Source organism: Siphateles boraxobius, unplaced genomic scaffold (genome assembly GCF_051911475.1).
Source record: "Siphateles boraxobius isolate OS27281-9 unplaced genomic scaffold, OSU_SipBor_1 326, whole genome shotgun sequence".
NCBI classification, from domain to species: Eukaryota; Metazoa; Chordata; class Actinopteri; order Cypriniformes; family Leuciscidae; genus Siphateles; species Siphateles boraxobius.
The window spans coordinates 180,618-206,891 of NW_027508949.1; the positions used below are offsets into that span (position 1 = coordinate 180,618).

General features: G+C 38.4%; 1 protein-coding gene across 7 annotated transcripts in view; it reads left to right on the top strand.

The window, feature by feature from the left end:
- Positions 1-26,274, top strand: part of LOC143701403 (interleukin-1 receptor type 1-like) — a 68,187-nt gene that overhangs the window by 22,695 nt on the left and 19,218 nt on the right. For 5 of the 7 annotated variants that reach the window (XM_077194788.1, XM_077194784.1, XM_077194787.1 and 2 more), the window contains exons 3-5: positions 10,298-10,517; positions 13,653-13,815; positions 14,304-14,463. In XM_077194788.1, coding sequence (XP_077050903.1) covers positions 10,298-10,517; positions 13,653-13,815; positions 14,304-14,463 — 543 coding nt within the window. The remainder of the gene's footprint in view (positions 1-10,297; positions 10,518-13,652; positions 13,816-14,303; positions 14,464-26,274) is intronic. The other 2 variants (XM_077194790.1, XM_077194789.1) reach the window with 1 other exon arrangement.

Sequence of the window (26,274 nt, forward strand, 5' to 3'; positions counted from 1 at the left end):
TCTTGCGTCAGTGCTGATCCACAAGTTATTAAAGATACTCACTTTCAGACGTGCCTGACAGTCCCTCTGACTCGAAATAAACCAATATCCCGGAGTATATTTTACTGTAGTAACTCCAACAGTTCACTGACCTGAGACATCAGACTTGTTGGTGCTGATTGCTGAGAGAGAAGTGATGAGCACGAGCAGCTGATACTGCGCATGCGCGTACTACCGAACCAAACGAACAGGTACAGCGTTTTTCGAAATCGAATCACCATTACACTCACTGACTGAACCGAAAACGGTTTCTTTCTGAGAAACGCGTCCGACATACTGAGAACCGATGAGCTGGAGACACTGAGCATGCGTGTAATACATTCTACTTTATTATCTTGTTGCAAACCAAAAAGTTCCAAATATTGGAAATGTTTATGACTTAATTACTGTATTATCACTGTATGAGTTTTTGAAACAACTGGTGGAGCGAAAGTATTAAATTGTTTATTTAAAAAAAAATCTTGTCTTAAAGGGGTCATGACATGATAAACCAAATTTGCCTTGATCTTTTGGTACATAAGATATCTATGTACTATTAAAACTTCCTGCAAGTTTCATAGCTTAAGACGTCCTCCCCATTATAAACGAAGCATTTATTTAATCAAGCTCTAAATACAGCTCATTCTAGATCCATGGTATGAAGTGACGTCACGGTGCGAAGTGACGTACCAGTCGTTTGCATATGACCGCCTCCAGCGCAAGACAACTACGCCTTTCACATCATCGCATGCGTTGTCGTGCAGCGAGTGGGTCTGTTTACAAGATGACTGCGATGCTACGCAGATGTGCTGTTCCTGTTTGAGTCTTTGAATACGCTGCCGAACGATCCAGGCGTCAGGGAAAACAGTCGGATACAGTTTATTTGCAGCATATGCCGCCCGCCAAAGCTTAATTTGAACGGTGAGTGATCAGATGAGTGTGACAGGATATGTTACTGAAGAACGAGCAGAGAGAGAGAGAGAGAGAGCCCCGGCCGCGCGCGCGCCTTCAAACTCTCTCTCTCTATCTCTCTCTCTCTCTCTCTCTCTCTCTCTCTCTCTCTCTCTCTCTCTCTCTCTCTCCCTCCCTCCCTCGAGCATTTGAATCAAAATCAATTGAGAATTGACACGATTGTAAAAGATCGGAAGACCAAAGTTTCACGTGGTGGAGCATTGTGTAGTCTACGTGTGATACAAAATGATAAACGTTAATAATTTATGCATAAGCAGCACTGACGTTAGCCAATCATAACAGTGGGCGTTAACACTGAACTCTTAAAGGGGACACACCTCCAAAACAGACTGTTCGAATCAGAAGTGAGAAACAGGGTGGGAAAAGGTCATAAATCACTATATTTTTATAGTTTTTTTGTACAAAAAACTATAGTAATACTATAATTGCACCTAAGGGAACATAATAAAACAAAACAAAAAAACATGTCATGACCCCTTTAAATGACTGTGCATTGTTTTAGTTGAAGATGCTGTTGAAGGCTAAATGAAGAGTGTTTTATGATCTCAATAAGGGATTTTGGACAAAAATAACTGAGTTGCAGTAGCATAGGCTGTTTTAACAGGAAGCAAGGGCGATTTATGAAATTCCTGTACTGTAATTATAGTTAATGACACATTCACAAATTTATTTTGTATTAAATAAAATGTTTTAATAAAACTGTCAAAGTGTTTCAAACAATACAAATTTAACGAAGAAGAATAGTTGAAAACCAGTGCACTTGCACTGTATTTAACTCAGGCAATGCCTGTTATTATCTTGCAATATTGAACACAGATTTAATTAGGCTCTAACATTCAGAAATATGAATGTTGTTTATAAAGCATTACAGCAAAATAATTAACATGAAAGCACAACTGCTACATTTTAAAGGTTTGAAACACAATTAATGTTTTGTAAAACGGTCAAACTTAAACATTTAGGGTATTTGTGTTAACATTAATGCATGATATTTTAAGGGACAGCTTATTTCTAAATAAGTTCATTAAAGTAGGCCTACAGCGAGAGCGGTTCAAAAGCATATGGAGCTGCCAGCTCTCTCTCTCGCGCGCGCGATCAGCGATTCTCAAGAATTGTTGCAGTTTCGAATTACCATTACACTGAACCGAAAACTGTTTCGGAATAACACTGTTTATACGGTATAACACTGTTTTATACGGAATAACACTGTTTATACGGAATAACACTGTTTTATACGGAATAACACTGTTTTATACGGAATAACACTGTTTTATACGGAATAACACTGTTTATACGGAATAACACTGTTTTATACGGAATAACACTGTTTATACGGAATAACACTGTTTATACGGAATAACACTGTTTATACGGAATAACACTGTTTTATACGGAATAACACTGTTTTATACGGAATAACACTGTTTTATACGGAATAACACTGTTTATACGGAATAACACTGTTTATACGGAATAACACTGTTTATACGGTATAACACTGTTTATACGGAATAACACTGTTTTATACGGAATAACACTGTTTATACGGAATAACACTGTTTATACGGAATAACACTGTTTTATACGGAATAACACTGTTTTATACGGAATAACACTGTTTTATACGGAATAACACTGTTTTATACGGAATAACACTGTTTATACTGAATAACACTGTTTTATACGGAATAACACTGTTTATACGGAATAACACTGTTTATACGGAATAACACTGTTTATACGGTATAACACTGTTTATACGGAATAACACTGTTTATACGGAATAACACTGTTTTATACGGAATAACACTGTTTTATACGGAATAACACTGTTTCATACGGAATAACACTGTTTTATACGGAATAACACTGTTTATACTGAATAACACTGTTTTATACGGAATAACACTGTTTATACGGAATAACACTGTTTATACGGAATAACACTGTTTATACGGTATAACACTGTTTATACGGAATAACACTGTTTCATACGGAATAACACTGTTTATACGGAATAACACTGTTTATACGGAATAACACTGTTTCATACGGAATAACACTGTTTCATACGGAATAACACTGTTTATACGGAATAACACTGTTTCATACGGAATAACACTGTTTATACGGAATAACACTGTTTTATACGGAATAACACTGTTTTATACGGAATAACACTGTTTATACTGAATAACACTGTTTTATACGGAATAACACTGTTTATACGGAATAACACTGTTTATACGGAATCACACTGTTTATACGGTATAACACTGTTTATACGGAATAACACTGTTTCATACGGAATAACACTGTTTATACGGAATAACACTGTTTATACGGAATAACACTGTTTCATACGGAATAACACTGTTTTATACGGAATAACACTGTTTATACTGAATAACACTGTTTTATACGGAATAACACTGTTTTATACGGAATAACACTGTTTATACGGAATAACACTGTTTCAGACCGGAATAACACTGTTTATACTGAATAACACTGTTTTATACGGAATAACACTGTTTTATACGGAATAACACTGTTTCATACGGAATAACACTGTTTTATACGGAATAACACTGTTTCATACGGAATAACACTGTTTATACGGAATAACACTGTTTATACGGAATAACACTGTTTATACGGAATAACACTGTTTTATACGGAATAACACTGTTTTATACGGAATAACACTGTTTTATACGGTATAACACTGTTTATACGGAATAACACTGTTTATACGGAATAACACTGTTTTATACGGAATAACACTGTTTTATACGGAATAACACTGTTTCATACGGAATAACACTGTTTATGCGGAATAACACTATTTATACGGAATAACACTGTTTTATACGGAATAACACTGTTTTATACGGAATAACACTGTTTATACGGAATAACACTGTTTTATACGGAATAACACTGTTTTATACGGAATAACACTGTTTTATACGGAATAACACTGTTTATACGGAATAACACTGTTTATACGGAATAACACTGTTTTATACGGAATAACACTGTTTTATACGGAATAACACTGTTTTATACGGAATAACACTGTTTATACGGAATAACACTGTTTATACGGAATAACACTGTTTTATACGGAATAACACTGTTTATACGGAATAACACTGTTTTATACGGAATAACACTGTTTATACGGAATAACACTGTTTTATACGGAATAACACAGTTTTATACGGAATAACACTGTTTCATACGGAATAACACTGTTTATACGGAATAACACTGTTTCATACGGAATAACACTGTTTATACGGAATAACACTGTTTATACGGAATAACACTGTTTTATACGGAATAACACTGTTTATACGGAATAACACTGTTTATACGGAATAACACTGTTTTATACGGAATAACACTGTTTATACGGAATAACACTGTTTTATACGGAATAACACTGTTTTTATACGGAATAACACTGTTTTATACGGTATAACACTGTTTATACGGAATAACACTGTTTATACGGAATAACACTGTTTCATACGGAATAACACTGTTTTATACGGAATAACACTGTTTATACTGAATAACACTGTTTTATACGGAATAACACTGTTTTATACGGAATAACACTGTTTATACGGAATAACACTGTTTCATACGGAATAACACTGTTTATACGGAATAACACTGTTTATACTGAATAACACTGTTTTATACGGAATAACACTGTTTTATACGGAATAACACTGTTTTATACGGAATAACACTGTTTATACTGAATAACACTGTTTTATACGGAATAACACTGTTTTATACGGAATAACACTGTTTCATACGGAATAACACTGTTTTATACGGAATAACACTGTTTCATACGGAATAACACTGTTTATACGGAATAACACTGTTTATACGGAATAACACTGTTTATACGGAATAACACTGTTTTATACGGAATAACACTGTTTTATACGGAATAACACTGTTTTATACGGTATAACACTGTTTATACGGAATAACACTGTTTATACGGAATAACACTGTTTTATACGGAATAACACTGTTTTATACGGAATAACACTGTTTCATACGGAATAACACTGTTTTATACGGAATAACACTGTTTTATACGGAATAACACTGTTTATACGGAATAACACTGTTTTATACGGAATAACACTGTTTTATACGGAATAACACTGTTTATACGGAATAACACTGTTTCATACGGAATAACACTGTTTATGCGGAATAACACTATTTATACGGAATAACACTGTTTTATACGGAATAACACTGTTTTATACGGAATAACACTGTTTTATACGGAATAACACTGTTTATACGGAATAACACTGTTTTATACGGAATAACACTGTTTTATACGGAATAACACTGTTTTATACGGAATAACACTGTTTATACTGAATAACACTGTTTATACGGAATAACACTGTTTATACGGAATAACACTGTTTATACGGAATAACACTGTTTTATACGGAATAACACTGTTTTATACGGAATAACACTGTTTATACGGAATAACACTGTTTTATACGGAATAACACTGTTTATACGGAATAACACTGTTTATACGGAATAACACTGTTTTATACGGAATAACACTGTTTATACGGAATAACACTGTTTTATACGGAATAACACTGTTTATACGGAATAACACTGTTTTATACGGAATAACACAGTTTTATACGGAATAACACTGTTTATACGGAATAACACTGTTTATACGGAATAACACTGTTTCATACGGAATAACACTGTTTATACGGAATAACACTGTTTCATACGGAATAACACTGTTTATACGGAATAACACTGTTTTATACGGAATAACACTGTTTTATACGGAATAACACTGTTTATACGGAATAACACTGTTTTATACGGAATAACACTGTTTATACGGAATAACACTGTTTATACGGAATAACACTGTTTTATACGGAATAACACTGTTTATACGGAATAACACTGTTTTATACGGAATAACACTGTTTATACGGAATAACACTGTTTTATACGGAATAACACAGTTTTATACGGAATAACACTGTTTATACGGAATAACACTGTTTATACGGAATAACACTGTTTCATACGGAATAACACTGTTTATACGGAATAACACTGTTTCATACGGAATAACACTGTTTATACGGAATAACACTGTTTATACGGAATAACACTGTTTTATACGGAATAACACTGTTTATACGGAATAACACTGTTTATACGGAATAACACTGTTTTATACGGAATAACACTGTTTATACGGAATAACACTGTTTTTATACGGAATAACACTGTTTTATACGGAATAACACTGTTTTTATACGGAATAACACTGTTTTATACGGAATAACACTGTTTTATACGGAATAACACTGTTTTATACGGAATAACACTGTTTATACGGAATAACACTGTTTATACGGAATAACACTGTTTTTATACGGAATAACACTGTTTTATACGGAATAACACTGTTTTATACGGTATAACACTGTTTATACGGTATAACACTGTTTATACGGAATAACACTGTTTATACGGAATAACGCTGTTTCATACGGAATAACGCTGTTTACACGGAATAACACTGTTTTATACGGAATAACACTGTTTCATACGGAATAACACTGTTTTATACGTAATAACACTGTTTATACTGAATAACACTGTTTTATACGGAATAACACTGTTTATACGGCATAACACTGTTTATACGGAATAACACTGTTTATACGGAATAACGCTGTTTCATACGGAATAACACTGTTTATACGGAATAACACTGTTTTATACGGAATAACACTGTTTATACGGAATAACACTGTTTTATACGTAATAACACTGTTTATACGGCATAACACTGTTTATACGGAATAACACTGTTTATACGGAATAACGCTGTTTCATACGGAATAACACTGTTTATACGGAATAACACTGTTTTATACGGAATAACACTGTTTATACGGAATAACACTGTTTTATACGGAATAACGCTGTTTATACGGAATAACGCTGTTTCATACGGAATAACACTGTTTATACGGAATAACACTGTTTCATACGGAATAACACTGTTTATACGGAATAACACTGTTTATACGGAATAACACTGTTTTATACGGAATAACACTGTTTATACGGAATAACGCTGTTTCATACGGAATAACGCTGTTTATACGGAATAACACTGTTTCATACGGAATAACACTGTTTATACGGAATAACACTGTTTATACGGAATAACACTGTTTTATACGGAATAACACTGTTTATACGGAATAACACTGTTTTTATACGGAATAACACTGTTTTATACGGAATAACACTGTTTTTATACGGAATAACACTGTTTTATACGGAATAACACTGTTTCATACGGAATAACACTGTTTTATACGGAATAACACTGTTTATACGGAATAACACTGTTTATACGGAATAACACTGTTTTTATACGGAATAACACTGTTTTATACGGAATAACACTGTTTTATACGGTATAACACTGTTTATACGGTATAACACTGTTTATACGGAATAACACTGTTTATACGGAATAACACTGTTTATACGGAATAACACTGTTTTTATACGGAATAACACTGTTTTATACGGAATAACACTGTTTTATACGGTATAACACTGTTTATACGGTATAACACTGTTTATACGGAATAACACTGTTTATACGGAATAACGCTGTTTCATACGGAATAACACTGTTTACACGGAATAACACTGTTTTATACGGAATAACACTGTTTATACGGAATAACGCTGTTTCATACGGAATAACACTGTTTATACGGAATAACACTGTTTCATACGGAATAACACTGTTTATACGGAATAACACTGTTTATACGGAATAACACTGTTTTATACGGAATAACACTGTTTATACGGAATAACACTGTTTTTATACGGAATAACACTGTTTTATACGGAATAACACTGTTTTTATACGGAATAACACTGTTTTATACGGAATAACACTGTTTTATACGGAATAACACTGTTTTATACGGAATAACACTGTTTATACGGAATAACACTGTTTATACGGAATAACACTGTTTTTATACGGAATAACACTGTTTTATACGGAATAACACTGTTTTATACGGTATAACACTGTTTATACGGTATAACACTGTTTATACGGAATAACACTGTTTATACGGAATAACGCTGTTTCATACGGAATAACACTGTTTACACGGAATAACACTGTTTTATACGGAATAACACTGTTTCATACGGAATAACACTGTTTTATACGTAATAACACTGTTTATACTGAATAACACTGTTTTATACGGAATAACACTGTTTTATACGGAATAACACTGTTTTATACGTAATAACACTGTTTATACGGCATAACACTGTTTATACGGAATAACACTGTTTATACGGAATAACGCTGTTTCATACGGAATAACACTGTTTATACGGAATAACACTGTTTTATACGGAATAACACTGTTTATACGGAATAACACTGTTTTATACGGAATAACACTGTTTATACGGAATAACGCTGTTTCATACGGAATAACACTGTTTATACGGAATAACACTGTTTCATACGGAATAACACTGTTTATACGGAATAACACTGTTTATACGGAATAACACTGTTTTATACGGAATAACACTGTTTATACGGAATAACGCTGTTTCATACGGAATAACACTGTTTATACGGAATAACACTGTTTCATACGGAATAACACTGTTTATACGGAATAACACTGTTTATACGGAATAACACTGTTTTATACGGAATAACACTGTTTATACGGAATAACACTGTTTTTATACGGAATAACACTGTTTTATACGGAATAACACTGTTTTTATACGGAATAACACTGTTTTATACGGAATAACACTGTTTCATACGGAATAACACTGTTTTATACGGAATAACACTGTTTATACGGAATAACACTGTTTATACGGAATAACACTGTTTTTATACGGAATAACACTGTTTTATACGGAATAACACTGTTTTATACGGTATAACACTGTTTATACGGTATAACACTGTTTATACGGAATAACACTGTTTATACGGAATAACGCTGTTTCATACGGAATAACACTGTTTACACGGAATAACACTGTTTTATACGGAATAACACTGTTTCATACGGAATAACACTGTTTTATACGTAATAACACTGTTTATACTGAATAACACTGTTTTATACGGAATAACACTGTTTTATACGGAATAACACTGTTTTATACGTAATAACACTGTTTATACGGCATAACACTGTTTATACGGAATAACACTGTTTATACGGAATAACGCTGTTTCATACGGAATAACACTGTTTATACGGAATAACACTGTTTTATACGGAATAACACTGTTTTATACGGAATAACACTGTTTTATACGTAATAACACTGTTTATACGGAATAACACTGTTTATACGGAATAACACTGTTTTATACGTAATAACACTGTTTATACGGCATAACACTGTTTATACGGAATAACACTGTTTCATACGGAATAACACTGTTTCATACGGAATAACACTGTTTTATACTTAATAACACTGTTTATACGGCATAACACTGTTTATACGGAATAACACTGTTTATACGGAATAACACTGTTTTATACGGAATAACACTGTTTTATACGGAATAACACTGTTTATACGGAATAACACTGTTTCATACGGAATAACACTGTTTATACGGAATAAAACTGTTTTATACAGAATAACACTGTTTATACGGAATAACACTGTTTATACGGAATAACACTGTTTATACGGAATAAAACTGTTTTATACAGAATAACACTGTTTTATACGGAATAACACTGTTTATACGGAATAACACTGTTTATACGGAATAACACTGTTTTATACGGAATAACACTGTTTTATACGGAATAACACTGTTTATACGGAATAACACTGTTTATACGGAATAAAACTGTTTTATACAGAATAACACTGTTTTATACGGAATAACACTGTTTCATACAGAATAACACTGTTTTATACGGAATAACATCGTTTCATGCGTAACGGTCAGCAACCGTACATTTGTCCTGACCCTGATGTTCTTTGACTAATGGTGTGCTAACCATAAGTGCAAAAATAATGCAGGGTTAAATGACATGGAATAACTAGTACTCCTGTTATTTGAAATCTGTCCTCTACACTTGTATTAAAACAGTAATTAGTCTCTCACTGACAAATTTATTTTCATGTTTTCATCTTGAAGAGATGGAGATGCACATGACGCATCGCAGATCAGTGAATTTCGTTGCTGGTCTTGCATTTTATCTTCAGTGCGATGGACACAGTCAGAATGAGAGTTTGAGCTGGAGTCGTGTTCCCAGTCAGAGCTTGGGAAATATCACTGGAATAACCGTGAGGAACAACACACTGTGGTTCCTTCCAGCCGAGCTCGTCCACAGCGGAGAGTACTCCTGTTTCAGCAGGTATTGCTTCAGTTCACTTTGTTTCTATTGAGTTGGGTTTGACACGTGCATACTGAATACTGAAGCCCACTTGTTTTAACACAAACCATGTTGTTTTTTCCTGCTAAGGTCCATTTACAATGTTAGTTAAGTTGAAAATGCTCTTTTGGTCATTCAAAATGGAACTGAGTCATTTTAACACTCTCTTGATATTAACAAGTATTTTTTTAAATGAAAATGAAATGGCCTAATGATCAGCGTTCTTTAAAAAAATATCCAACTCTTCTTTCTAACGTAGTGGAGGATTCATCAGAAGAATCTGACACTAGAACTTCCACGGGGTAAAATTTATCCATGGCTGTTTTTTGAATGTACATAACAGCTTTTCAATAAAATCTCCCAGTCATTGACTTTACTAAAATTGTGTTATTTACAATTCCCAGACAGCAACATAGTGTCGGCCCAGATCCGGGCCACATCCGTTACATGTAGATTCAATGCTTACAGATGTGTTCTGCTGCATCCATCTTCCCTGTAACGTAACACCAGAGCACTGCTGTTTACCCATAGACAATAAAAGATGCTATTAGTTAGCATAACTAATAATCACTGACGAGCTGCGCATAACTTATAATCACTGACGAGCTGCTCATAACTAATAATCACTGACGAGCTGCTCATAACTAATAATCACTGACGAGCTGCTCATAACTAATAATCACTGACGAGCTGCTCATAACTAATAATCACTGACGAGCTGCTCATAACTAATTATCACTGACGAGCAGCTCATTACTAATAATCACTGACGAGCTGCTCATAACTAATAATCACTGACGAGCAGCTCATAACTAATAATCACTGACGAGCTGCTCATTACTAATAATCACTGACGAGCTGCTCATAACTAATAATCACTGACGAGCAGCTCATTACTAATAATCACTGACGAGCTGCTCATTACTAATAATCACTGACGAGCTGCTCATAACTAATAATCACTGACGAGCTGCTCATAACTAATAATCACTGACGAGCTGCTCATAACTAATAATCACTGACGAGCTGCGCATAACTAATAATCACTGACGAGCTGCTCATAACTAATAATCACTGACGAGCTGCTCATAATTAATAATCACTGACGAGCTGCTCATAACTAATAATCACTGACGAGCTGCTCATAACTAATAATCACTGACGAGCTGCTCATAACTAATAATCACTGACGAGCTGCTCATAACTAATAATCACTGACGAGCTGCTCATAACTAATAATCACTGAGGAGCTGCTCATAACTAATAATCACTGACGAGCTGCTCATAACTAATAATCACTGACGAGCTGCTCATAACTAATAATCACTGACGAGCTGCTCATAACTAATAATCACTGAGGAGCTGCTCATAACTAATAATCACTGACGAGCTGCTCATAACTAATAATCACTGACGAGCTGCTCATAATTAATAATCACTGACGAGCTGCTCATAACTAATAATCACTGACGAGCTGCTCATTACTAATAATCACTGACGAGCTGCTCATAATTAATAATCACTGACGAGCTGCTCATAACTAATAATCACTGACGAGCTGCTCATAACTAATAATCACTGACGAGCTGCTCATAACTAATAATCACTGACGAGCTGCTCATAACTAATAATCACTGAGGAGCTGCTCATAACTAATAATCACTGACGAGCTGCTCATAACTAATAATCACTGACGAGCTGCTCATAATTAATAATCACTGACGAGCTGCTCATAACTAATAATCACTGACGAGCTGCTCATAACTAATAATCACTGACGAGCTGCTCATAATTAATAATCACTGACGAGCTGCTCATAACTAATAATCACTGACGAGCTGCTCATAACTAATAATCACTGACGAGCTGCGCATAACTAATAATCACTGACGAGCTGCTCATAACTAATAATCACTGACGAGCTGCTCATAACTAATAATCACTGACGAGCTGCTCATAACTAATAATCACTGACGAGCTGCTCATAACTAATAATCACTGACGAGCTGCTCATAACTAATAATCACTGACGAGCTGCTCATAATTAATAATCACTGACGAGCTGCGCATAACTAATAATCTCTGACGAACTGCGCATAACTAAAAATCACTGACGAGCTGCTCATAACTAATAATCACTGACGAGCTGCGCATAACTAATAATCACTGACGAGCTGCTCATAACTAATAATCACTGACGAGCTGCTCATAACTAATAATCACTGACGAGCTGCTCATAACTAATAATCACTGACGAGCTGCTCATTACTAATAATCACAGCCTTTGCCATTTCAATATTGCGATAAGCCAAAAATGGTTTAAGTGTGATTACATGAAAATTGCGATTAATCGTGCAGCCCTAATCGCTACTGTTGCTATTTATTCAAGTCTGACCGTTTCCTGAAAAAAAAATATTTCCGATCTATGATGTAATGAATACTTTTTTGAATAATTAAGCCAATTTTATTGGTGTTGTTCTCTTTTATTCAAATTATAAATGAACTAAACAAATTAATAATTAATCAGGTGAGGGTTAGGGTTAGACTGTGGGCTTGAATTTGTCGTTGCATTATACATCCTATCCAGTGCGGTGAATTATTATAGTTCATTATTGTCTATGTAGGGTATTTTAGTCATTTAAATAATTTTAATATGTTATTAATGACATTTTATTATAATATTACACCATCCAAATATGTATTTATTTCGTAATTCTCGTTGTCATTGCAGGCTGGGTTAGCCCATATTCACCATTAAGAAAAGTGATTAGCCTGATTAAAATAGCCTTGAACATAAAACAACAGGACAAAAACATAGTTGACTACAAAAAATAATAATTTCATGACTCTAGACTTTACTTTGTGAAGACAGTAGTCATGTGTATGGGTAAAGTTTACCCTCTGGTGGTTTTATGTATACAACGTCCCTGGTGGTTCTAATGCTAAACCAAATATTGAGAACTGAGAATTATCAAATAAAAATCAAGGTGTAGAGTGTAAAGATGCAAACATAAAATAAAAACACCTTTGTATTAGCACTGTATGTTTTGTGTTCAGAATTCCATATCAGCCTTTCTTTCATCCCAACGATTGTTCTTCTTGTGTTCTATATGGCAGAAATGGCAATGAAACCCAGGAAATTATATTTGAGGTCTCCGTTCAGAATGAAACATGCCCCCATATGAACAGAAAAGACGATGTAAAGAGCACAGTGGAACTCGAATGTTACCTTCGTCTTGTCTTTGATTTAGACCCTGGAGCTCAAGTGACCTGGCGAAAGGTAAGGGGTGCCTGCAAAAACCATAAGTGACACACATATTCACACTACAGCATAATACGGTTGTAACACAGTTTTCGGACCGGACATGCCGCAACATGCAATTTCTTTTTGACTCCGCCCACATCTCGTTCTTGTTCTGTTTTTAAAACTCTGAGTTTATTTATTTACAGAAGTGGTGACCACGTTTACACTAAATCTGTGTAGCATAAACAGAACTGAAGTGTGCATTGCTCAAAAAGACCTGCTAAAAATGACTAAAAATCATTTGACTTTAATACATCTGGTGGTTAATATTACTTACATCAAAAATAGCAAATGTCAAACAAGTTTGGCAAAACAATGCTTTAGTAATCAATATGTTTAGCATTGTGGGTTCTGTAGTTGCATACGTACAGTACATGGTCTTCTGATTTAAAGGATTCACTTGTATACGTTGCCTGTGCGTGTGTGTAGATGCTCATTGTAATCTCTCTGTTCTCTCTCCGTAGGACTGCCATCCACTCAATGTGGAAAACAAACGGAAAGTCCCGGTGAACAGATCAGATAAGATGGTTGGACTCTTTACTTGCTTTGTGAACTTTACTTTTGAAGGGCTGAACTACTCTGCTGCCCAGACTACAAAAATCTACAACCAGTCTTCAGATTTTGGTAAATGACAATTCAATTCAATTTAAATGATCATGTTTTAAAGTAAAATTAAAGCACTCAAAATACACAGCTCAAAAAAATGGGAACACTTAAATCACACATTTGATGTCAATGAATGAAATATTAAATTTGAAAATATTTATACATTCTATAATTTGTTAAGAACAAAATTATGTGACAACAGTCATCATCACACTGAGCGGTGAATTCAAAATCAATGTAAATAACGGAAGTTACAGGCTAATCCAACTTGCATGAAGAGACCGAGATCTCTTTTTCAGCTGAGCCCTGTGAAACATGTAAACATATACAATGTCATACACAAAGAAGACATCCAAATCAACAAAAACAATCACAAACACATAAGACATCATATAAATCCTCCAATACATTTTTAAATTGGGCCAGGGACATAAGATTGTTTATCTGAAGTTTGATCTGCAATTTATTCCATATATATGGGGCAAACTAACTAAATGCAGATCTACCCAGTTCTGTTAAGATTGATGGGGTCTTTAATGTAATCCACCTTGGGATCTTGTTAAAAAGTTCATCACAGCAACTCATAATGTAAGTCAGTGGTGACTTGCCACAAGCCTGTATCCGCTCACGACATCATCTGGGCATGAGACGTCCTGATGACATGGTGTCCTATGTGATCTCCTTCCAATCCTGGATTAGGGCATCACCCAGACAGCAACATAGTGTGGGCCCAGATCCGGCCCACATCCGGCACATGTGGATTCAACACGTACCAGATTTGGGCCGAATATGGGCCGACACTGTTGCTGTCTGGGCAGTGAGCTCCTAGACACTCTTGGTGGCTTCGGATGCTCCGATACATAATGTCCCAGAGGTTCTCAGTTGCATTTAGGTCTGGGGAATGTGAGGGCCAGTTAATGGCATCAATGCCTTCATCATCTACAAACTGCCTACACACTCTATCCACATGAGGGTAGGCTCTGAGGATTGTATCACGGTACTAACAGTGAGTAAGGGAAATATTGGCCAGGATATTCCTCCGCAGACCATTACTGAGATCTAGAAGAAAATAGCGTCATGGTCCACCTTAAGTATATTTACATTTACATTTAGTCATTTAGCAGACGCTTTTGTCCAAAGCAACTTACAATTGAGGACTAAAGCAAGCGAGTCATTGGAAGAAGCAAAACAACACAAGAAGTGCTCAAGATACAAAGTTCAGACATTTCTCAGAGTAGCATAAGCCAGACAAGGGAGGATTACAGGACAAGGAACGTTTTTTTATGGTTAAGTGCTCACGGAAGAGATGAGTTTTCAGTTGTCTTTTGAATGTTGTCAGGGATTCTGCATTCCGGACGAGGGTGGGGACGTCATTCCACCAGCATGGAACCGTGAATGAGAACGTTCTGTGGCAAGCAGGACGAAGCCGAGGGCCGAGGGACGTGAGAGAACGGCGCGAGGCCGGCATCTCTCACGGAGGAGCGGAAGCATAAAGGAGGAGCGACGACTGTGAAGATCGAGAGACGACAGGCCTGTGTTTATGTTGTGTTTTATTTGTGTTTTGTGTAGCCAGCAGTCGTCGCTCCTCCTTTATGCTTCCGCTCCTCCGTGAGAGATGCGAGACTGGTGCGTCTCACAGGTGTCATTTATTAACAATCACGCCATCGGCCTCGCGCCGTTCTCTCACGTCCTCGTCTTGCTCACCACATTCTGGAGAGTGATTTTGTGGCTCTCTGAGATGGTACAACGAGCCATCGCTCATTGACTGATCGTAGGCTTCTGGTAGGGGTATAGACTCGTAGGAGCGAGTGAAAGTAGGAGGGAGCTGAGCCTGTGGTCGCTCCGCTCCCTCAAAGCCTTGTCAAAGCCTTGAACTTGATGCGAGCCGCGAGTGGTAGCCAGTACAGAGAGATGAACCGAGGAGTGACGTGGGCCATTTTGGGCTCGTTGAAGACAAGACAGGCCGCTGAGACACTGAAGACAAGACACTGAAGTAAGTTCAGTGATGGTTCATTTCTGTTGTAAAAAAGTTATTAATTTAGTTCATTTATAGCCGCTCTGGAGAAAACAGTGATGTCACCGTCCAGCTCAATTCAGTTCTCATATGATGGTGTCAATGCAGGAGATCAATAATATTGTTGAATATTAAAGGTGCAGTGTGTAATTTTTAGTGGCATCTAGTGGTGAGGTTGCGAATTACTCCCAACAGAAGTTATGGTGGCCGACAGGAAGTGATGTCATCGTCTAAGACAGCAGAGAGTAGCCAGTTAAGCAATGAGGTTTCTTTACAAAGATAAATTAAAAAATGAGGTTTACTTAATTATTCAGTAAAACGATATGTCATTGCGAATATTACTGTTATTCATCATTGTGTCAGTGTTTTATTCGCTGACTTTAGCTAGCTTCTTTGCACAAAGAACAACATAGTTGTGCTGACAAACTGCCTGGGAGCTTCTCTTCCCCTTCAATCAGTGGTGAACCAGGTGGAACAAATCTTAAAGGCAATCAGTGCCTGGCTCTGTTGTTGTCTTTAGACCGCAGTGGAAGGAGCATTTATAGCACCACAAGACCAAGGAAACTTCATCTTTGTCATCAAAGTGATTGTGCAAGACCAAGCCCTCCACAAAACTGTGAAGGACAGCCGGTAAGCGCCATAATGGCCATGTTTTGGCTGGATTGACTTAAGCAGTGCAGTGCTAATGTTGCTCTGGAAAAACACAGACTCTCAACTTTTGTTGACTTTGATAGGACTTTTTGCAGTGGTATTTGTGACCTCAAGTTGTTAGGTTTTATCAAACAATTGAAGGTAAAGAAAGAAAAGATACTTGGTTAAAGGAAAAAAATATATATACATTTTGAAAATTAAAATACCAACTGATTTGTTTGGTATAACATATCTAGTTGTGTGGCTACAATGATACTTTATAATAATTCTTTACTAGAAATATACGGCTTAAAACTAATGATTAGAAAGTAAATGAATGTTTTGCTACTAAAAAAAATATTTTGTATTGCATTTGGCTAAAATGTGAATTTGGCTAAAGATTCTAATTATGATCATTTGATTTAAAATGGTGGGTATTTTTTGATAATATTTGCTTAAAATTGGAAACCTTGTAACTTATAATGACAGTGATGTGTTTATCTGAGTTAAATGTGAATACATTTGTTTATTTAATTTGGCTGCCAACTCAGATAATAACTTGTACTTATCTCTCTTTTGAGTTTTTTCACCTGTTTAGTGCCCACCAAAGAATGGTTAATAAAAGACAAACAACTGATCCCATGGCTGTTTATTGAGTGAAATCCAGTTAAGATCTTCATGTGGAGGGACTGTACTTTTAAAGTGAGGAATTGCACAAGAAATAAATTACAACTTGACAATAGTGATGAAACGCATTTGTCCGTTTAGGGCCACTGTAGAAACATGTCGATGTAAGGGGACCCGCAGTGTTTGTAGATAGAATGGATGTTTATTGAGTGAAATCCAGTTAAGATCTTCATGTGGAGGGACTGTCCTTTTAAAGTGGGGAATTGCACAAGAAATAAATCACAACTTGACAATAGTGATGAAACGCGTTTGTCCGTTTAGGGCCACTGTAGAAACATGTTGATGTAAGGGGACCCGCGGTGTTTGTAGATAGAATGGATCATTCTAAGGTAATAAAAACATAACGGTTCATTATGTAAGGTCTTTATACACCACTGAAATCATAGTTATGTATATGATCAGTGCCGCTGCTAGCCATTTTGGTGCGCTGTCACGGAATGCACACGAGAGAAGGTAAGATCCAAGTGCAGCTTTATTATAGGGTAATCCGTATTCGTAGTCAGCCAGGCAAGGGTCAAAATCCATACAAACAGTCCGATAAACAAGAAGCAAAACAAAGTGGAACAGGGAAGTGCAACACGACAGAAAACAAGGAATCCACAAAGAACACAGAAGCAGACAGGGTATTTATACACACATAACTAACAGGGTGATGGGAAACAGCTGTGTGCAATGATCAGATGATGAGTGCAGACAAAGCATTATGTTAATTGCAGTTCATGATGAGTGGGTGACGATATGGGGAAGAGACCTCTAGTGGACACCCAGTGAAACACACACCAGACACTGTGACATAACCCCCCCTCTACGGGGCGGTCAGGGCTCCGGCGGCCAGGGCGAAACAGAGAGTCCATCAGGCGGCCAGGGCGAAGCAGACAGTTCATCGGGCGGTGTTCGGTTTTTTCAAGAATTTCCCCACCGAACAGGGCGTCAGGAGAGAACACGTTTTCATAACTCAATGTGGTTTTGTTTACTTGGATTTATTTCTTTTCCACATATAGTTGATGAGTCCACAAACAAGGTTATAAATAGGGGCGGCAGTGGCTCAGTGGTTCATGTAGGTTGTCTACAAACCGAAAGGTTGGTGGTTCAATCCCCGGTTCCACCTGACCAAGTGTCGAGGTGTCCATGAGCAAGACACCGAACCCCCGGTTGTGTGTGTGTGTGTGTGTGTGTGTGTTAACCCCACCTCCCACTTTACCGTGTAATCATGTGATTCCAAGCGGTCACAGCCTTACATATATATATATAAAAAATTTTTTTTTTTGGTTCTTCTCATCATGAAAAATAAAACCATTATTGACTCTGTTCAGACACCTCCACTGACAGATACATAGTATTCTGTCGGGTTTATCCATTTCCTTGAATGGTAGTGCAAGTGATGGTAAAAGAAGCATAAAGTTCTAGGAGTCATTGGTCTCCCACAGGAATGAGGACTACCAGTCTTCTCACATCTCTCCGCAGGATGACTGACGTCGGCTGCTGAGGGTTCCTCTTAAGTTGCCCACCTATTTGGGAGGCAGAAAGGCTTACACACACCTTAATGTCTGCATCTCTCACAAGTCCTTTTTTATCAGGGTACACGGCCTGTATCCGGCCGAGCCGGAATTGCCCTCGTAATGCGTTTTGATCAGCAATACAAACAATGTCAAAACATTCTACGTTCCTTTGTGTCCGGTGCCACTTTGGTCTAATGAATAAGTTAGGTCCGGCAGGTTCGCTCCACTTCTTCCAGAACATATCCACACCAATCTGGATGGACCTGAGACGGCGCCAGGGATGGGTACACAAGTCAATTTCTCTTGTATCTCCACTTTGCCTGGTCCTCCCGAGAAGCAGAGCATTGGGGGTCAAATACTCTACAGAGTCTTCTTGTTCTTGTGCTCTGGCGTCAATCGGCCTTTCATTTGTGAGGTTAGCTGCCTGGTAGAAGAGTGTTTGGAGCTCACCCCAAGTGAGTGAGTTTGTTGTACCTCCAAGGCTAGTGAGGGATCTTTTTACATTTGCATTTATTCATTTAGCTGATGCTTTTATCCAAAGCGACTTACAATTGCTATATTTCAGAGGTCGCACGCCTCTGGAGCAACTAGGGGTTAAGTGTCTTGCTCATGGACACATTGGTGTCTCACAGTGGATTCGAACCCGGGGCTCTCACACCAAAGGCATGTGTCTTATCCACTGCGCCATCACCACCCCTTTTTTTACGAGCTTAACTGCAGCTTCCGCAGCCCCATTACGATGAGGTGCGTCCGTCGGGTGAAAGTTCCATGCCCACACTGTCCCATTCTTGGCTGCTTTGTCCTCTATGTATACTTCCCGTACGGTCGCTAGGTACCTGTGCAAGTCTTGTAGGGCAGGTTTAGCTCCAATAAAATTGGTTCCCCTGTCTGACCACAATTTTCTGGGATGGCCTCTCATTGCTACAAAGCGAAAGTAAGTTTGGAGAAAGCTTTCAGATGATTGATCATCAACTAGATCCACATAAACTGCTCTTGATGCCATACAACAGAATACTATGCCCCAAACTTTCTTTCCTGTTCTTTTCTTGACAGCATCCTTGATCTCGAAAGGGCCAAAGAGGTCAAGTGTGGTATATTCAAATGGGTTAACACGCTCTGATCGTTCTGGCGGCAGGTCACTCATCATCTGTTGGCACATCTTACTTTTTCTTTTGCGACATGTAATACAGTCATTTACAACTTTCTTCACTATCCTCCGACCCTGCATAATCCAAGCCTTCCTCTTGGTACGCAAAAGCGTGGAAGCAACACCTTCATGGTTCTCGTTATGAGCTTCTCTTGACAGTAGTGTTGCGAGCCATGAACGGAATGGAATTAAAGGAACAGCTGTTCCATCTTCTTTCCAGCTCTGGATTCGTCCTCCACAGAGAAGTATTTCTGTGCCCTCATCCCTGTGGACCACCAAGCGATTTAGAGTTGAGTCCAGAAACTGACAGCCATCTTGGGCCGCGAAGACCAGGTCTCGGAATGCTTGTGCTCTCTTCTCAGTCGACAGGATAGAATGGTTTGCCTCCCACTTTGATGAATCTGGTGCTTGACACCTTTTCAGCCAAGTTTCTGCAGCCCATCGAGTCCAGGCCAAAGAGCCACACAGTCTGGAAAGAGAACTGTAACGTTGAGGTTCCACCAGACGCACCAGTCCAATTATCCAAGGCTTTTTCTGCTTGTATTCTGCTCATGTTACACCAGGGATAGCTGGTGATGTCGATTTGTCAAGCTTATTTAGGTCTTCTTTTCCTTTAGACTGAACCCTGGTGACCACTGCTGAGAAGGCTTTCCGCTGAAGTTTTCCCACATCTTCAGCAGCAGAGGGTACAATCTCACTAGCCATCTTCATAGGCCAGTCACTTTTGGAATTTTTCAGAAACTCAGGTCCTTGCTGCCATTCTGTCCCTTCGCCCAGTTCCTCAGGAGTTGCACCCCTGGTAAGCATGTAAGCAATATTTCTTTTTTTTTTTTAATACTGTATTTTTATTCTTTTCCTTTTGAAAAAAAAAAAATAAATTCCAAAATAAAAATAATAAAAAACAGCCACAGCAACATACAATTGTACAGAACAATCGTTTGGTCACTCATACATTCTTGCATAAAACAAAATTAATGAAAGTATGTATTTCAGTATATACATCAATACGTCAGTATATATGCTCAATAAACATGTCATGAATTCGTAAACACAATCCATCTTTCCCAATACTGCAAATACTTATCCATCTGTAGGTTTAAAGCGAAAGTCATCCTCTCCATATCTTGGACACTGGACATGATGTCCAGCCATTCAGCCTTTGTTGGGGGTTCAAATTGTAGCCACTTTCGTGTTACAGCTTTCTTGCTGGCTGCTAATAATATCTTTAAAAGGTACTTGTCTTTTATCATCAAATGAGCTGCTAAGTTTCCCAGATAAATTGTAGGAAATGAGCAGTCAATTCCATCACCAAAAATAAAATGTATTACCTCCTGCCAGTATGACTGAATAGCTGGGCAGCTCCAGAATACATGAAAATGGTCTGCCAGCTGTTCCCCACATTTCCTCCAACATAGACCACTTCCCTTCTCGCGAGACTGAAAAGATTTTAACTTGGGGGTTACAAAGTATCTAATAAGATTCCGCCAACAGAATTCTCTAACATTCCTGGCGGCTCGGCCGATTTGCCGTGTTCGCGCTCGTTGATCGCTGCCAGCCGGCCTTCCGTGCTTTTTCCGCAGACGCCTCAGCAGTTTTCTCCCACTCAATCGGGAACCCCCTCTTCTTCAGATCCTCTGCTGCTTCCACTGCGTTTCCATAAGTAATCGGCCCAGTTTCAAAAAAGACTCGCAGTTTCGCTGGTGGCGGTGTTTGAAACCGTATTCCCTTTTCTCTGAGAACCCTCCTGATCTGCATATACGCCTTCCTTTTTGCTAGCGTTTCTGCAGGATAGTCATGATCGAAGTAGATCCTCCTGTCGCTGTGGTAAATCTCCTTTTTCTTCCACGCAGAAGGCAGAACCATCTCTTTAATTTTAAACTGCTGGAAGTAGACGATCACCGATCTGGCTTGCGCTTCTCTAGGCGGTATGGGGCCGAGCGCTCTGTGGCATCGTTGTATTCCAAGGTCAACATCAGCAAGGGGTTCCAGCTCTTTTCTAAGAAAGTTTTCTATGAATTGGAAGATATTGTTTCCCTCAGTTCCCTCCGGGATCCCATAAATGCGAACATTGTTACGCCTTGAGCGTGCTTCCAAGTCTGTTAGCTTTAACTGCAAACTTTCCTGAGCTTGTAGTGACTGGCTCAGTGCCTCTCTAAAGTCAACTGACCACTCTTCAGCTTCGGCTATCCGAGCCTCGGCCTCACTCACTCTGTCCGTAGTCGTTTTTAGATCGGTTGCGACCTCGTTAAGCTTCTGGTGAATTTCCTCTCAAAATTCCTTTAGCTCCTTCTTCAAGTCATCTCTGATTCTGTCTCGAAAATTACTCAGCTCAGTCTTCAACTCCGTTGACATCATTTTTATGTCTGCGCGGATGGCGGCGATGTTAACTTTCATATCCTCATCTGTTAGTTTAGCATTTTGTTCATGCGCGCCATTACTCTCTCCTTGTTCCTCGTCCATGACGCCCTCAGTCGTTATTTTCTCACTCTTCTCTGCTTTCCCAGTCTGTTTTCCCTTGCCTTTCCTGTATTTTTCCCCTTCCATCATTAATTATACAAAGATCAAATCTTAATATTTTCAAATTGGGGAATAAACTCCGACCGAACGGGAGTGCGGGATTATGCGGCCATACGCTTCGAATTACCACCGGAAGTCCAGCAATATTTCTTTTGCCTTCAATCCACCTCCAATCTTCCACATTTCCAGCTTTCTGAATTTCACCAATTCGGTTAGCAAAATAGGTCTGGAAGCCATAGCTGCTTTTTTGAATGGCTGCTAGGATTGTTTGGCTATCCACGAAGTGAAACCTTTGCTTGACTTGGATCTGGCAGTGTTTTTCAAAGTATTTCTTTAGGCGGGTAGCAAACACAGCACCACAGAGCTCCGATTTGATTACATCTCCTTTCAAGTCAAGAGGCGTGAGTTTCGCTTTGGATTCTACCAACTTCACTACAACCTTATCGCTGGTTTCCCACCTCAAATAAAGTACATCCCCATAGGAGGATTTGCTTCCATCTGAGAATGTGATCCCTATTGGCAACCCTTTAGCTCCAGGCGGCATAAGGCTTCTCTCAAATTTTACTTGACCCAGTCTTACGAATTCTTCAAAGAGAGTTATTGCCGCTTCTCGAAGTTTCAATGAGAGAGGAGGATCCCATGTATTTTTAGGTGGGTTGTCCCTACCAGCTTCCTGGAATGATTCTCGAACCAACATTATTCCCTTTTGGATGGAATTTGGCTGGTGAAGCAAGACCAACCGGGTCATATAATGTGGCTATCTGGCTAAGAAGTATGCGTCGGGTAAGGGGGTCTGGTGTTCCTTCCCTGACATCCTCCATGCTCAGATTAACTCCCGTCCTCATTTTACCTCTTTTCTTGGAGAAGTTGATAGATGTCAGCAACCGAAGTTTGTCAGTTTCAGGTTCGTAACCGACTCCGTGTGCTTTGTTCTCCCCCTCATGAATCTGGTTAGGCAGTACCAAGCTCCTCGGCATAGTAGCTTCTGTAGGGACTCCACCCCTCAGACTTTGGCATTATAGAACCCATGGTTTCAGGAAGAAGCCTCCCACTTTTGACATCTCCTCCACTCCTTTGGTGATCTTTTTCAATGTTTCAGGATCATTGTGTGAGGTTAGGATATCATCCACATAGCTGTCCTCAATCAGAGCTCGCCGTTCTTCCACCATATCAGCAAACTGAGGCAGGTTGGCAGTTTCTCTCATTGCGACTTGGGCGATACATCCTGCAGGTTTATCACCGATATTTACTCTGACGACCGCAAACACCTCAATATCATCTTTAGGGTTGTCTCTCCAGAGAAATCAGTGGATGTGAACTTCCTGATCTATCAGCCACACTGAGTTATACATTTTCCTTACATCACCCAGTGCGGCATGGCGTCCACTCCTGAACCTCAACAGGACTCCTCTTATGGGATTGAGTACATCGGGACCCTTGTGAAGGAGATTATATAAACTTATACCTCGATACTCTTGGCTACTATTCAACACAACTCTCACTGGGGTTGAAGAGGAATGCGGATTCGGTGCAACCAGATGGCTGATATACAACTTAGGTCCTTCCCACTTCTTTATTTCCTCTTCCATAAGTTTAGCAGCAGCCCCTCTTGAAACTGTCTCATCTATTTGTTCTTTATATGCAGCTTTCCACATAGGTTCCTTCTCCAGACGCTTCTCAGTGTTTCTGAAGGTTGCCTCCACAGCCTGCCTATTGTCGGGCAGTGTCTTGAGGTCCGTCCTCCAAGGATAAGCCGCGTCCCAGTGAGGAGACTTGCTGTGTTTGTCTGCCAATACGTATGTTAGGCATTCTTTTATCTTTTCCAGGTCTCGCTCCTCCTTGAGGGTCATCTCTTTTCCTCCAGGAGGGCACCTACCACACTTGCAACCGTCACATTGAGGACTGCACGCAGCTCCAATGCTGTCCCACCTGAACCACTCGAGGACCTCATTGTTAAGTAGTTTTGGTGCTTCGGATAAGCGCATCTCCTTCCTCCTCTTGAAGTAAGATGGTTTCTTTGTAAGCCATCGAGGCTGATCTCATGGTCCTTGCAAGTGAGTCTCAGAGTGGTATACTTCCAGATTGACAGTCTCAATAAGATCAGGATGGGTTCCTCCAACAGTCTTTCCCAGCGGACAGTCCCAGAGGACAAGGTCTCCTACTATTTTAATTGGCTGGGGACAGTGGCGTATCCAGGACATTTTTTGGGGGGTGGCCAAGATGGGGCACAAAGCTAGTGTGGGGTGGCCATGGCATAGCAAAGTTAATGCGTATATGTACGCAGCCGACCATGGTTCGAATCCCGGTCCTTTGCTTCATGTCACATCCTCTCTCTCTCCCATGATTTCCTGTCTCATAACTGGTCAAATAAAGGTGACTATCCTGTTAAAAACAGTCCTAACCACCTATCACAGTCCCCAAGTATCTCTGGTTATTTTAACATGTCTATTTTTAATCAGTAATTATGGTCAGGATAGGGTAAACATTTTCAAAGAGCTATTTTCTTGTAGTGGATTAACTTGTCTCTTCATAAGTTAGAGTAGCAAAATAAACTTCTCTTAACTCATCCTATATAGAATAACGTGCATCAGTCATCAACTCATCATCTGTGTCACCTGTATTGTTACCTGAGTTTGCTTTACTAATTGAGGCACCATCTTGTGGTTACATAAAAACACAGAAATCCAACAGGACAAACCAAAATGCTTAAAGATAGGACCTTACCTGTAAAAGCAAAATAAAAACTAAGCTTTTAAGAAAAAAAGGGTGCTTTACATGCTTAGTATATGTTATTATTTAGCTTAGATATAATTTGTTAGAGATACTGGAATTTGAATTTCTTAATTTGTTCTTTGCCAGGTGTGTTTTTATTTAACCACAAGAGGGGACTTAAACTAGTAAAGCAAACACGGGTAACAGGTAACACAGAGGATGGCCTGATGACTGAATAATATCATTAGGATGCCTTGTGATGTATGAAAATGTGCAAAAAGTGGTTTTCAACTAAGACAGTATTCATATCCAAGGCCCCGTTGAAGGTATAAATTTAAACATTGGCTTTGATTCAGCATATATTACTACGTTAATTTAAGTGAAGATGAGCTAACTGATACAAACAAAAACAGCCCTTAAATAACAGAGCAAATAAATAAATCACAGCTTGTTCTTGTGTTATAACTTAAATCTAGACTTTCACACTATATTTCACACACGGGTTGGCCAAAAATATAACATTAGCTCTATTGAACACACACATCTGCAAAAAACACCCTCAAGTCTTCAGTCCAGAAAATAGCATTCCATGGCGGTGTAATGAGTGGAAATAAGGTGTGGCC